This window comes from Drosophila santomea, chromosome 3L, assembly GCF_016746245.2.
Source record: "Drosophila santomea strain STO CAGO 1482 chromosome 3L, Prin_Dsan_1.1, whole genome shotgun sequence".
Taxonomy (NCBI): domain Eukaryota; kingdom Metazoa; phylum Arthropoda; class Insecta; order Diptera; family Drosophilidae; genus Drosophila; species Drosophila santomea.
In genome coordinates this window covers 6,534,232-6,547,016 of record NC_053018.2, presented here as the reverse complement: position 1 = coordinate 6,547,016, position 12,785 = coordinate 6,534,232, and the positions used below count along the sequence as shown (strand labels likewise).

General features: G+C 41.7%; 3 protein-coding genes across 4 annotated transcripts in view; 1 reads left to right on the top strand and 2 right to left on the bottom strand.

The window, feature by feature from the left end:
• Nucleotides 1-12,785, top strand: part of LOC120447922 (DNA polymerase epsilon subunit 2) — an 85,132-nt gene that overhangs the window by 17,692 nt on the left and 54,655 nt on the right. The window lies entirely within an intron of this gene.
• On the bottom strand, nt 5,790-7,875 carry LOC120447921 (luciferin 4-monooxygenase). The gene is made up of 4 exons (XM_039629577.1): nt 7,860-7,875; nt 7,447-7,591; nt 6,877-7,388; nt 5,790-6,823 (listed from the first exon to the last, which is right to left on the bottom strand). The coding sequence occupies exons 2-4, from the start codon at nt 7,579-7,581 to the stop codon at nt 5,866-5,868; spliced, it is 1,605 nt and encodes a 534-aa protein (XP_039485511.1). The 5' UTR covers nt 7,582-7,591; nt 7,860-7,875; the 3' UTR covers nt 5,790-5,865.
• On the bottom strand, nt 7,971-9,884 carry LOC120447920 (4-coumarate--CoA ligase 1). Its single transcript, XM_039629576.1, has 3 exons — nt 9,658-9,884; nt 9,087-9,598; nt 7,971-9,028 (listed from the first exon to the last, which is right to left on the bottom strand). Exons 1-3 carry the CDS (start codon nt 9,823-9,825, stop codon nt 8,065-8,067), a joined length of 1,644 nt encoding a protein of 547 aa, XP_039485510.1. The 5' UTR covers nt 9,826-9,884; the 3' UTR covers nt 7,971-8,064.

The following is a 12,785-nucleotide window of genomic DNA, read 5'->3' as shown; positions in this document are numbered from 1 at the left end:
CCTATAATTCGCATGGCCGCCATGTTGGCTGTCGACGAAATGAATATTAAACACATGATTGCCTTCCAACCTGACCATTGCATTAAAAATATTGTTTAGTTTGTATTTAATTAATTGCCGATCGAACAATCCACGCCCAATCCATAGGCTGATGCGATTTTAAATTGATAAATAATGGGATATTCGAAAGGTATGGTGGTTTATTTCTCCAGCAGATGAATGTTGCATGTATACAGTGCTTCAAATTGCTTGAAAATTATTTAAAAATTACTAAAGAGTTAATTGTCATACCATATACCCTATTAAATGCTGTACTCTGAATCAATTTTCTTAAATTAAGTTCATTTTTAGCTTATCCTGATCAGATATCTTATCTTTTATCGGACCGATTTCCTCAATATATTACGTATTGTATTGTGACCAGATATCTTTTCTTAAATCTTACCAATTTCCTCAATATATTACGTATTGTCGCATCGCACTAGAAATTACCCCCATTTCAATTGGATTCTCACATATGTGACACGTGTGCACAATTGAAGTCAAGTGAAAATGCCGCACACATTCTCAGTTCATTGCAGTAAATATTTTGTGCGGAAATTAATGAAAATCTCCGATATACAAATCGAGCACAAAATTTCCACTAAACCCAAAAGGCTTATCTACCCCTGCTGATCTCCCTCCTATGATCTCCCAAACTAAAAGATTTTGCCATGTCACTGATGTCAGGGGATGGAACTTTAGGTGGGTTGGTTGTTTGGTTTAGCGCCTGTCGATACATCAAACTGCCAAGTGACAAAGTGATTCCCCTCGTTGTCAAACTGAGACAAAGCGCAAAAAGGCGTGAAATTGCCTTTGTGTGATTAAGTCGAGAGCGTAGAAAATGGAAGGTAGCGAGGAAATCTCGCAGGAAGCAAATTAAAAACTAAGATGACAATCTTCCGACTTAAGTTTAGACACAGCTACGTGCTCCTTATGCCCGGCCATGGCATCGTCCTGGTAGATGGGTTTCAATTATCCCTGGTAAGATAGCAAAATGTAAATGCTAATTGCCTCAAGTTTAGCGCAGAGGTGGCTGCGTTTATTCCGGAGACAGCAGACACCTTTTCCGTGGAGATTGTGGCCTCGGTTGATGTTAATGTGCTGCCTGTCTGCCGTAATCTTTGTGTTTTGTGCGCAAATCCTGGCGGAAACAGCTTCTTGCTGCCTGCAAATCTAAGCGCACTCTGCACTTGAAAACAAAGTGGATAAACTTCTAAATCCAAAGAAAAAGAGCATTCTCCTTTCAGCATCCTTGTAATTATAAGGCCTTAATTAGGGTTTCAATAAAACTCAAAGTGATCTGAAATATTATATAGTTTTAAATGGATAACATCGTACTGAAATATTATTTTGTTTTAAATGGATAACATCGCACTGAAATATATTATAGTTTCAAATAGATAAGATCGCTGCACCTTCCATTAACACGCCTGGGTTTCACATAAACAGGTTTTAAGATATGAAATGCGATAGGTTTTATCATGATCCTTAAACCTTTTTTGTTCGGTGGATTATGTTGTGCTGTCGCAGTGGAAGTTTCCTTGGAGTTTTACCATACAAATTGCATCCTGCAAGAGTCCTGCACTTGCCAACCCTCAGTACGCAAAGTGTCCCTAGAGTACGAAGTAAACTAAAACTCGAGTCCTGTTCTGGATCCAATCAAGTGCTTTTCGCGCATTAAATAAAAATTCGAATTGGATTTCATGTGCCCTTCTTACACGAGAACCTAATTGTATGAGGGTTGGAGTACTTTCGCCTTTGGAGGGCTGCATCTGAATCTGAATCCAAATTCGAATCCGCATCTCGAACTGGAACTGGAGTACATATTTTGGGAGGGTTGTTGTCGGCTGTGAAGTCCCTGTTGCTGTTTGTTTAAATACCGTGAATAACATGTGGTTTTTTCGAAGCATATGGCAAGGACTTTGTCACTATTAAGGTGCCTTCTGGCGTTGGTCCTGGCCCTGGTTCGTCCTGGTTCGTCGTCCAGCCTGCCAAATCCTCCAATTAGACTGTCATTCATTTAAACGGATTAAAAATGCGCGAACGAGGGTCGCACTTTTCGCTCTAACAAGGCCCGAGGGTCCTTGGTGATGGTGATGGTGGTTAAGCTGGTGGTTAAGCTGGTGGTGGATCTTGTGGTTGCTCCCAGTTTAGTCTTAGTCGGATTAGAGCCCTTGTTTTGGTTAGCAAATCGGCTGATGACGATGTCTATGCCGATTCACATTCACATTCAGATTCAGATTCGTATTCGATTGGATTCCAGCTCTGTGTTTGCTGTGCGTCGAGTTGGTCCAATCAGTTCGAGACGCACATTCGCCTGCAATCAAATCAAGGCACAAAAACATTTTCTGCTGTCATATGCAAAACGCCAACGATGCTACAAAATGCACCTGACTCAGTGGGTGGGATGATGGGTGGCTGGAACTTTATCTAAAATGCTTACGCTTGAGAAGCTTTCAATCGAATGCGGCATAAATATTTATGTGCCCCGATGTGGCAATATTTTCCGCAGCTGAATCACACACACAATTCAAACAATCGTACAACACACAAACGGAACTCGCAACAGTTGCCAAGTGTTGCACGTGGTTGCTGGATAGCCATAATGTCAAGAGCTCTTCAAGTTGGCCAGAAGGGTCGGCAGGAAGTCGGAACAGGAACTCCCACTTTAGACCCTTCAACTTTACAGGGTATATATAGAATGCGAGAGCTTAATAGAACTTTAATTGCGTTCTAGTTTCAAGAGCTGTTCCATTTCTTATTTTAATAATAATTACATTTTAATTTTAATATATAAAAATGTTGTTGGGAACTTTAAGTTAGTATCAAAACAAGTTGGTTATATTTTGCTTAGTAATAATAAAAACATTTTTAGTTATATTTAAGTTAGTATCAAAACAAGTTAGTTATATTTTGCCTAGTAATAATAAAAACATTTATAGTTATATTTACATCAAGTCGATATATCAACCTCTTGATACTCAGGCTTCTAAGGGTATGGGCATTTCTTAAATATTTTGTGTAATTCTATATTCTACTACTCCCTTTCCTCTCAAAAGCTCCTAAGGGGTAAAATCCATTCCCAGTGACACTTGTAAAACATATTCATAAGAAAAACATGCAACATTTGGCACATTCTACGGTTTGGGGCGGATGTGCAGCGTATGCTCAGCGAAGTTGCACAAATGAAGCGACCACCAAGTCACCACCACCCAACACCGTCATTACCACCAGTTGCCACCAGCCCGGAGTACAGAGAACAGAGTACAGAGTACGGAGTACATACAACTGGATGGGATGACCCGCATTTAAAGTTGCTCAATACGTTTTCTGGTGCCATAAATGGTGACCCTGCCCAAAAACCCGAACCTGTTTCCCTGCCTGTCTGTCTGTCCAATTGACAGGGCGGTGGAATCGGCTTGCAAAATCAGATCTAATCAGCTTGGAATGTAGAGTGCATAGTGGATCTGGTTCCAATTGCCGGAAGACCTACGACCCACTGTGAGCGGTACGAAAACGATGAAAACTACCCTTTAATGAAGGGTCGCTAGTTATCCTGGGCAGCAGCGAAATCACGCTCGCGCTGAGCAAACATCTGTGCGATTTCGACAATGGTAACAAGGACCTTCGCCGAGGTCCTTCGCCCAGCCCCGTTCGGCGTTTAAAAAGTGTTTAGTTTATGGTCCATTGATGGCTTTGTTAACTCGCCGAACAGTGCACTCCCAATCGCAACCACTCCACGGCAGCAAAGCCCAAAAACAAAAATCGCAACCCCGTCCGCAGGACACCTTACGTTTTTCGACGTTTACGATCTGTCCGGGGCGTTTGTCCAGGGGGGGGGAGGGTGGTACTCCGTCTGCCTTTAATTATGCTGAAAACCACAAAATGCTGTTAGTGCAGCATTTTTCGATTCCAATTTGGGTAGAAATGCTGACATATGCGCGTTGAAATGCGCTGCGCCGCGGGATTCTCGAGTTCCCAAGTTGCGATTTACGAGTTCCCGGTTTCCAGTTCCCCCGAGTATCCTTCGCTCTTTGACTCTCTGATTGGAACTGGTCCATAGCTGGGTGATAACCATCGCCGGCTGGTGCCACACAGCTCTATAGCCCAGACAGACTGACAAGTGAGTTGTCGATCTAATGTGGCATCAGCATATGCTGGTCCCTTTGGGCATATATACCCAGCCAGCCGTGCTTCGATCAGTTGCGGTTGCCACTAAATTCCCCATTGACTTTGCTTTAGATTGATCTATTTTCTGAGTTTATTCAAGGACGAGTTGCAATGCCATTAAAGAGATAGGAATCTTTGAGAGATCTTCATTTAGATCAGCAATTCCGAACCCTTAGGAAAATTGTAGTTAAACTTTGCACCTCAAATCTGTGCTACAGAATTTGAAGTAAGGTGTTTTAAAACTGGTTATATGTCTTCTTTATTTTTTTATATATTCTTGTTTTAAATCAGCATTATCTTTCTATAAATTCAGTTGTCTTTTTCCTTAGATTAACACCCATTAATCTTCGTTATTTATTCTTCAAGCTGCAAAAATGGTTTTAAGCTATTAACTATATAAGTAAGTTCTAAAACACCTATAGTATTTGCTCTTTTACATATTTTTAAGACACTGACAGCAGCCTCCTTCAGCGTTTTTCTTCGCCCCGAAAACCATCTATAATTTTTGTGCTCATCGAATTTTCATAAGATTAGTTTTCCCTGCCGCCAATTCGACTGCATTATCATATGTAACGACTTCGTTTCTTTGATTTCGTTTGCCCGCGCTTCGAGTTCAAACACTTTGAACAAATATTTTACTTTGCTCAGCATTTTTTTTTTCCATTTTATATTTGGCCCGTACCCAAGCGAAGAGGTACCTTCAATTTGCTGTTGATTTTCAAAATCGAATCTTGAATTAATCATGTGGAATAAATTTACTCTACATTTACTCTAGAAGTCTGCCTTAAACGAGAAATAATTGTGGAACGAAGCAAAAGGAATAGAAATGCTATCAGCTTTTCGATATTTCTGCAGCGGCTAATTGAATTAAAATTGCGATTTCATTTTCAGCGATTGCTTCATGCGTATAAATAACATTCGTATTCCAATCGAATGCGAGAAACCAAAATCGAATGCGAATGCGAAAAACAGCGAAATTTATGACAGGCAGGCAAGATTTACGCTTGTGGCTTCAGTTTCAGACGCAGAGTTCAATAACTTTTCGGGGTGGATTAGAGCATAATTCCATTGTCATGGTAATTTATGAGCTTAGTTTCCATTGTTGTCACTGTTCAAGCCGATGCTGTTCTTGTTGTTGTTGTTGTTGTTGCAACTCATCCAGCTTTGCAGATTTTTGCAACATTAGCGCGGAATTATGGCATCCATTACGAAGGATTCTCGCATATGTGCTTGGCTCCCATAAAAGCATTCGAACATTGCTCATATGTCGAAATGTTGATGCTGCAAATGGACCTCGGCAATTACATTAAGCGTTTCGCAAAATCGTCTCTTAAAAGTCCTTTTAAACTGGGTCACACTTTTCAATTGGGTGCTAAGTGGTTGATTCGTTTTTGGTAGCAAATCCATTCCATTGCCATTGCCTGCTTAGTGGTTACCGATTACATATGCGCATATTTTAATAGAGCACAGTTTTTCCCACATGGGGTTGGTTCAAAGTTGGTCAGAAGTGTAAGGGTAAGACTTGAGTTTAATTTGTGGTGTAGATCTAATGAACAAATGAGTTGAGAAGACACCAGTTGGGTTATGGTTTAGATTTTATTGCGCCTGATTTCATCACATTTCCATTTTCAGTTATAAGTATGTTACTAGTTACTATTTATTATTGAAATGATTGATAAAGTGTTTTTTGACGGCCGCTCTGTTTGCCTTTCTGTTTCCACTCCCAACGAGTTCATCTACAATTAAAGCTCCTCCATTTAGCTGCTTATACTTGGCAGTTGTACGTTTCCTGACGTAGTCCACCACCTCCTGGGCTTCCAACTGGGCACCCTGTTTCTTGACCACTGAGGCAGCTGCCTCATCTCCATTCACTGGATCCCAAATGCCGAACACACAAGCCTCCAGCACATTTGGCATCTCAGCGATGACATTCTCTATCTCACTGGGATAAAACATGATGTTCTGATACTTGAGCATATCCTTCAGGCGATCGATGACAAATATATATCCATCCTCATCCACGTAGCCGAGGTCACCAGTATGAATCCAGTTCTCAGAGTCTTGCATTTTCCTGCTTTCATCGGGATCTAGGTAGTAACCAGACCACTTTTGGCCATTGTTAAAGCAGATCTCTCCCTGGACATTGGGTCCTTGAGCTCCACCCTGCTCGTCTATTACCTTAACTTTAATACCCCTGGACGGACGACCCACTGAGTTGGGTTTCCCATCGAAGTTCAAGTTAACGCTTCCAGCTGAGTTCAGCTCAGTTAGGCCGTAGCAAAAGTGTAGGCAATCGTGGCTCAGATGGCTTCGAATTCTGCGCTGTGCTTCTAGAGAAGAGCTGGATCCGCCATAGAACAGGTATTTTAAGGAAGAAAGATCAGCCGATTGAAGCTCTGGGCTGTTGGCAAACATGGCCAGGTAGGAGCTACTTAAGAGCACCAACGAGATCTTGTACTTCGCTATAGCGCTACATAAAAGCCCAGCATCGAAGTCACAGTCCGCAATAATGCTGGTGGTACAGAATACGCCAGTGGAAATGGCCATCAAAAGACCCGATAACCAGTCCAAGGTGCTCGACGTATACTGAACAATGGAGCTGTTTAGTCCCCTGGAATAAAGTCGCTTAAAAAGAATGCAATAAAGCTAGACAACTGTATTTACATGTACTCCACGATAACCTTGTGACTATTGCTGATGGTAACTGCCTTTGGAAAGCCCGAGGTGCCGGATGAACTGAGTATGGCCAGAGTTTGATCTGTGCCATCTTTCAGACGCACTGGCTGGAAGTTCTGCTTCACGGGCGTGGTGAGAATATCCTGGATCCTTACCGAACCCACAGGATGATTCCGCATGGTGACTATCGTTACCTGGAGATCTTTGGTGGCCGATTGCACTTTTTCATACTCATCGCCATCGCAGAAGATCAAGCGCGGTTTTGTGATTCCAAAAAGCTTACTGATGCATGACTCTTCGTAGGCATTGTGAAGGGCGTGGAAGGGGGTTCCGTTAAAGAAACATGCATATGCCACAGCGGATAAGTGAGTCGTGTGTCTGCCCATTACGCCCACTATATCATCTTGGCCCAAACCCATTTCCCTCATATAACTTGCCACTCGCATCGCATTCATGTGTAGTTCTTCGCGGGTCAGTACTGTGTCCTCTGTGATCGAGATCTGCAAGTTGAATGCAAGTAAAAGTATATATCTGGTATTGGATGATGGAACTATTTACCTGGGCGGTGAGTTTTGGATGGCACTCCATTTCACGAAAGATGATCTCTCCGATGGACAAATCCGGCGAAAATGAGCTCTGTGTTTCTGGTCCACTCCAGATCTTCAGGTTTTCATCATAATTCACTTCACCCATTATAGGACAACTAGAATATATCAGCAGTTTATTGATAAACCACGTGGTAATAGCTCCAAGAAATCTGTTCAATAGCTACAGATCAGCTGTACGCAATATTTTTAGTCGGTATAAGTTTTGGTATTATTTTTGTTGTAATTATTACTCTGTTATTTTAATAAACACACAGAAGAAGGATTTAGTTTTGTTTTATATTTTAGTTATTATTTTCCGCAACACCAGCACCACACACTTAGCAAGCACAAGAAGGAAGAGAGCAACAGTATTCATAAAAATACCATGAAGTGGTTAATACTTTAAAATGGTACAATTTTATTCACCAACTGAGCAAAAAACAGCAAGAGTGCAAATCTCTAAAAAAGCTTACCTTAAATACAACAAATTAACAGTTTATAAACAGTGCTTTGTCCTTTTTTATTTTTCTTCATTTGGTATTATTTTCTTTTAAGAAACAACAACAATATTTCAATACAGTAATATTTTTTAGATCGAATTCTTCTCCATAATTCTTAAAAACTCAGCTTTTGTGGCGGCTCTGTTTGCCTTCCTATTACCACTCTGAATAATCTGATCCACAATCAAAGCTCCTCCATTCAACTGCTTGAACTTGGAATGTATACGTTCCTTGACATATTCCACCACATCTTGGGCCTCCAGTTGGGTTCCTGGTTTCTTGACCACTGAAGCTGCCGCCTTGTCTCCATCCACTGGATCCCAAATGCCAAAGACACAGGCCTCCACAACATTTGGCATTTCAGCGATGACACCTTCAATCTCGCTGGGGTAATACATGATGGTCTGATACTTGAGCATATCTTTTAAACGATCGATAAGAAACAGATAGCCATCCTCGTCCATGTAGCCCAGGTCTCCGGTGTGAAACCAGTTCTCGGAGTCCTGCATCTTCTTGGTTTCCTTGGGATTCTTGTAGTAACCAGACCACTTTTGACCATTATTGAAGCACACCTCTCCCACGACATTGGGTCCTTGTGCTTCGCCCAACTCGTTGACTATCTTAATTTTAATGCCTCTCACTGGGCGACCCACTGAGTTGGGTTTCTCATCGAAGTTGAAGTTCAGACATCCGGTGCTGTTCAACTCGGTTATGGTATAGCTAAAATTCACACACTCGTTGCTCAGACGGCTGCGAATCTTGTTCTGAGATTCCAACGAACTGTTTGATCCGCCGTAAAAGAAAAACTTCACAGAAGATAGGTCCGCTGAATAGAATTCCTGGCAGTTGGACAGCATGGCCAATTGCGAGGAACTTACGAACACCATCGAGATTTTGTACTTCTCAATTAGGCCACACAAAGTGGCAGGATCAAAGTCACAGTCCTCGATTATACTGGTCATGCTAAACACGGCTGCATTAACGGTCATAATGATTCCGGATGCCCAGTCTAAAGTGTTTGGGTTATACTGAACAATCGAGCTATCCACGGGGCTGTAAAATAGCAATTATATTAGCTAAGGGTGAATACAAAGAAGTTAGTTATATTTACAGAAAACTCCCAATAATCTGGTGACTATTGCTAACGGTGACTGGCTTTGGAAGTCCTGAAGTGCCCGAGGAACTAAGAATGGCCAGTATTTGATCAGTGCTATCTTTTAAACGCACTGGCCGGAAGTTCAACTCCACTGGCGTGTTTAGAATATCCTGGATACTCAGCGATCCTGTCGGGTGATTACGCATGGTTACTATTTGTACCTGAAGCTCCTTGGTGGCTGCTTGAACTTTTTCAAACTCATCTCCATCGCAGAAGATCACACGTGGTTTGGTTATTGCGAACAGTCGCTCGATGGCAGATTCATCGTATTGGGTGTGTAATGCATGATATGGAGTTCCATTGAAGAAACAGGCATAGGCCAGAGCCGTCAAGTGGGTGGTCAACCTGCCAATGATTCCCACAAAGTCACCTTGCTGCAAGCCCAGTTTACGCATATAAGTGGCCACCTTCATTGAGTTAGTATGGATATCTTGCCAGGTGAGCACAGTGTTTTCCGTAACTGATATCTAAGGAACAACCCAAGCTAATTAAGATTTTATTTTAAAAAATATTGTTATTGAAATACCTGTGCGGTGAGCTTGGGATTACGCTCCATTTGCTGAAAGGTAATCTCTCCGATGGAAAAATCTGGGGAGAACAAACTCCGCTTCTCGCCACCACTCCAGATCTTCAACTTCTCATCATATGTGTTTTCTGTCTTAAAGGGAGATTTTCCCGCTTGCAGTACAACCATTTTGTATAAAACTTTAGTTTCTATATCTCTCTTTGCATCTAAATTCCTCGATGCTCACTCTATACCATAAAAGTAAAAGAGATAAGCTTAAGAACTCGAATTTAAAGCTTTAAGTAAGGTCTCACCATTATCAACTATTTTACCGGTATGAAATACGATAGGAGAGATAAGAAAGAGATAATAAAATACGATAGGAAAGATAAGAAAGAGATACTAAAAGACTTGTGCACTTCTCATAAGTGAATTTATTTCATCTTCCAATCAATTTTCCCTCACTGTTGCTATACTAATCAAATTCACTACTTATGTTTACTTAAGCAATGATTAATTGCCAAGACTGCTTTCATGACCGCTGATAAGCCGATTTTGAGGTTCCATCTCATAGAAAAATACTCAAAAAGATGGTCAGCTGTCTTAAATGGCCACCACCATCGCCATAGCCAGCAGAAGATTATGATAATGGGCAGCCGTCATGGAGAGGATTATGGGTTTGGGAAAACAAGTGGATTAAGGGGTTGACAATTGGGGGAACGTTTGTGTGCTGTCAGGAATTTGGCTTTTGCGCTTTGCATTTGTCCTTACGATTATGAGCGACATGGATGGATCGGAATCGAAATCGTTCAGTTCTGCCCCGTTGCCATTATGATGCGTTATTTTGAGTGAGCCTGTTTACCCCGCAAACAATGCGAACTAATAAGTAAAATGTGTTTTTCAAACATTGATTCCGGCCAGTGCGTAGTGGGTGGTGTTTTTGGAACACACACATCCCCCTTTTCGAGTTGACAACATTTGTCATACGGCCAAGACAGCCTCAACAGTTGTTGGCGATTATCATTTTGACAGTTGCTTCTCGCTTCGCTTTTGTTTCAGTTCCCTTGGCTGCGTTTTTGCGCCTTGATTTATGCATTTTTAAGCGGTTCACTTATTGTTTCTGCGCACAAATATGGCCAAGTATCTCGGCAGTATCTCTTGCGAGATACAAGCCCATGGGCAGCAGCCCTTGCCGCGTAATTTGTTGATTTATTGCACGGCTGCCACTGCAGGCATCTTCATTAAGCAGCACTAGCTTCCGTTTTTTATCCGGCCACACCCCCTTGCAGCGCCCACAATTCGTTCTCATTATCATTATTATCCTGGCGGCAGCAGTGTCCTTAGCCTCGTTTGTCATGCTCGGTGCGTCTGCTTAAGTTTTTCGCACGCTCCAACGCCTTGGCTTCCTTGGCGCAGTCTTCAAGATGTGGAAATTGAATTGAAAACGTGCTGAAGCGTTAAATGCTCTTGTGTCAACTGCTGCCCATACCCCCCAAACCTCCTCGCCCCCAAATCTTTCGCTGTCCATCACATTTCGTCCTGTGTGGTTGTGTGTATGTGTGTGTGTTTGTGGCGACATATGAGAATTTGTAACCTCAGCACAAGCTGGTCCGAAGTTGCGGCCCCGCTCCCCTCCGCCCACCAAAAAGTTGCTGGCCAAGTGGCAAGCAAGCGTCGCATAATTAAATCTAAATTGCAACCACAAAGGATTGCCAAGTTTGGGTGGCCACAACTTATCCTACATTCTGCGTAGTGTGTGACTTAAGGTCTTACCGAAAATCTGCTTTTCTGTATTTCACTTATTGGAAGCAAAATAGTCTTACTTACCCAATTGTTTATTGTTATTTATTTATGATCAAAAATATAATTTTCTATTTAATATATAAAAGAAATCACATCTTCAAAGTATGCTATATAATTTTTGTAATCAGTTTCACTACTGCCCGCAATTGGTAGTGGCGCCTTTTTCATTTTGTACTAAAACGTACTGGCGACATCTAGCGAGTACTGTGTGAAGTTGTGGCGCCATCTTTTAGTCGCACTGAGTTTCATGGCTATTAGTCTATGTCAGCCAGAAACTTCTTTTGCAAATAAATGTAGACAAGTCAGTAGTCCAGCTGTCTGACGCGTCTGTCTATGGTCTCCTAAAATTTTTTATTAGTTTTGCCTTAAAATAAAACATGGTTTTATCTTAAACTTCATTTTTGTGAATTCCATAAGGACCTTTAAAAGCAGCTTAATTTAAATAACTTTTAGCAAAGTCAAAGATTCGTGATTAGCTACTCTTAAAGTACCGAAATTATGAATGAACAAAAGATTTAAAATCTACGAAACAATTTAAAACTTTTAGCATTAAATCTATTAGTGTCTTCTTGTGCTCGCTGAATATACAATGATATTGTTTTCGATTCTGCGCCAGCTGCAAGGAACTACATACATACATATGGATATCAACCTGTCTTTATGGCAACTTCGGTGTTTTTGTTGCTGGCGGGATGCGAAATGTCGCCAAAGGATGAGGACACGGGGTGGGGGACTGGGACAAGGCGACCGGAAACGAATAGACAAAATGCAAACTTTATTTTTAGTAGTTTTTGGCGCCGCGGTTCCTGTAAGTTGGCTACAACTACGCAGACAATCCGCACAAACGCAGCATCGCCTGTTATCCTTGCGCATGATAATGATGATGATGATGATGTTGTATCCTTGCCGCCGGTCGACAGTTTCAGTGATTTTTCTCTGCACTTTTTTATGTGGCTAAAAAGAATGTATGGCATGGCTAAATGGAAGTGTCTTGGCAAAAATATTTGCATCTGCCTCGGCGCACAAATTTGCGTATTTATGAAAAGAACAGATTGAAATTGGTGCACCTGCCATCTTCACCATCTTTGCCATCTTCTATCGTTGTCACTTGTCATGTTCTTGTCGCTTTTAAATTGAATTTTCAGTGCAGTTTGTGGCGCAATTAAAGCGTTCACATTGCTTAGTTGTTACTCTGCTTTACGAGCTGTCCTGTAAATATGCCGTAAATATAGTTGGCTCACAGCCAGCCGGGCGACGATGTCCTGCGAATTGTCCTTTGGCTGCCCGCCACTGGTCACTGCGCCATGACCGCCGCTCTGAATTGCAAAAGCCTGTCAACGGCTCGC

Excerpts from the sequence above, each read along its gene's own strand:
- LOC120447920 (XM_039629576.1), bottom strand. The coding sequence starts at position 9,825 with ATGGTTGTACTGCAAGCGGGAAAATCTCCCTTTAAGACAGAAAACACA. Across the intron at positions 9,599-9,657 it reads ATCCCAAGCTCACCGCACAG|ATATCAGTTACGGAAAACAC; the intron begins GTATTTCAATAA and ends GTTGTTCCTTAG. Across the intron at positions 9,029-9,086 it reads CAGATTATTGGGAGTTTTCT|CCCCGTGGATAGCTCGATTG; the intron begins GTAAATATAACT and ends GCTATTTTACAG.
- LOC120447921 (XM_039629577.1), bottom strand. The coding sequence starts at position 7,581 with ATGGGTGAAGTGAATTATGATGAAAACCTGAAGATCTGGAGTGGACCA. Across the intron at positions 7,389-7,446 it reads ATCCAAAACTCACCGCCCAG|ATCTCGATCACAGAGGACAC; the intron begins GTAAATAGTTCC and ends TTCAACTTGCAG. Across the intron at positions 6,824-6,876 it reads AAGGTTATCGTGGAGTACAT|GGGACTAAACAGCTCCATTG; the intron begins GTAAATACAGTT and ends ACTTTATTCCAG.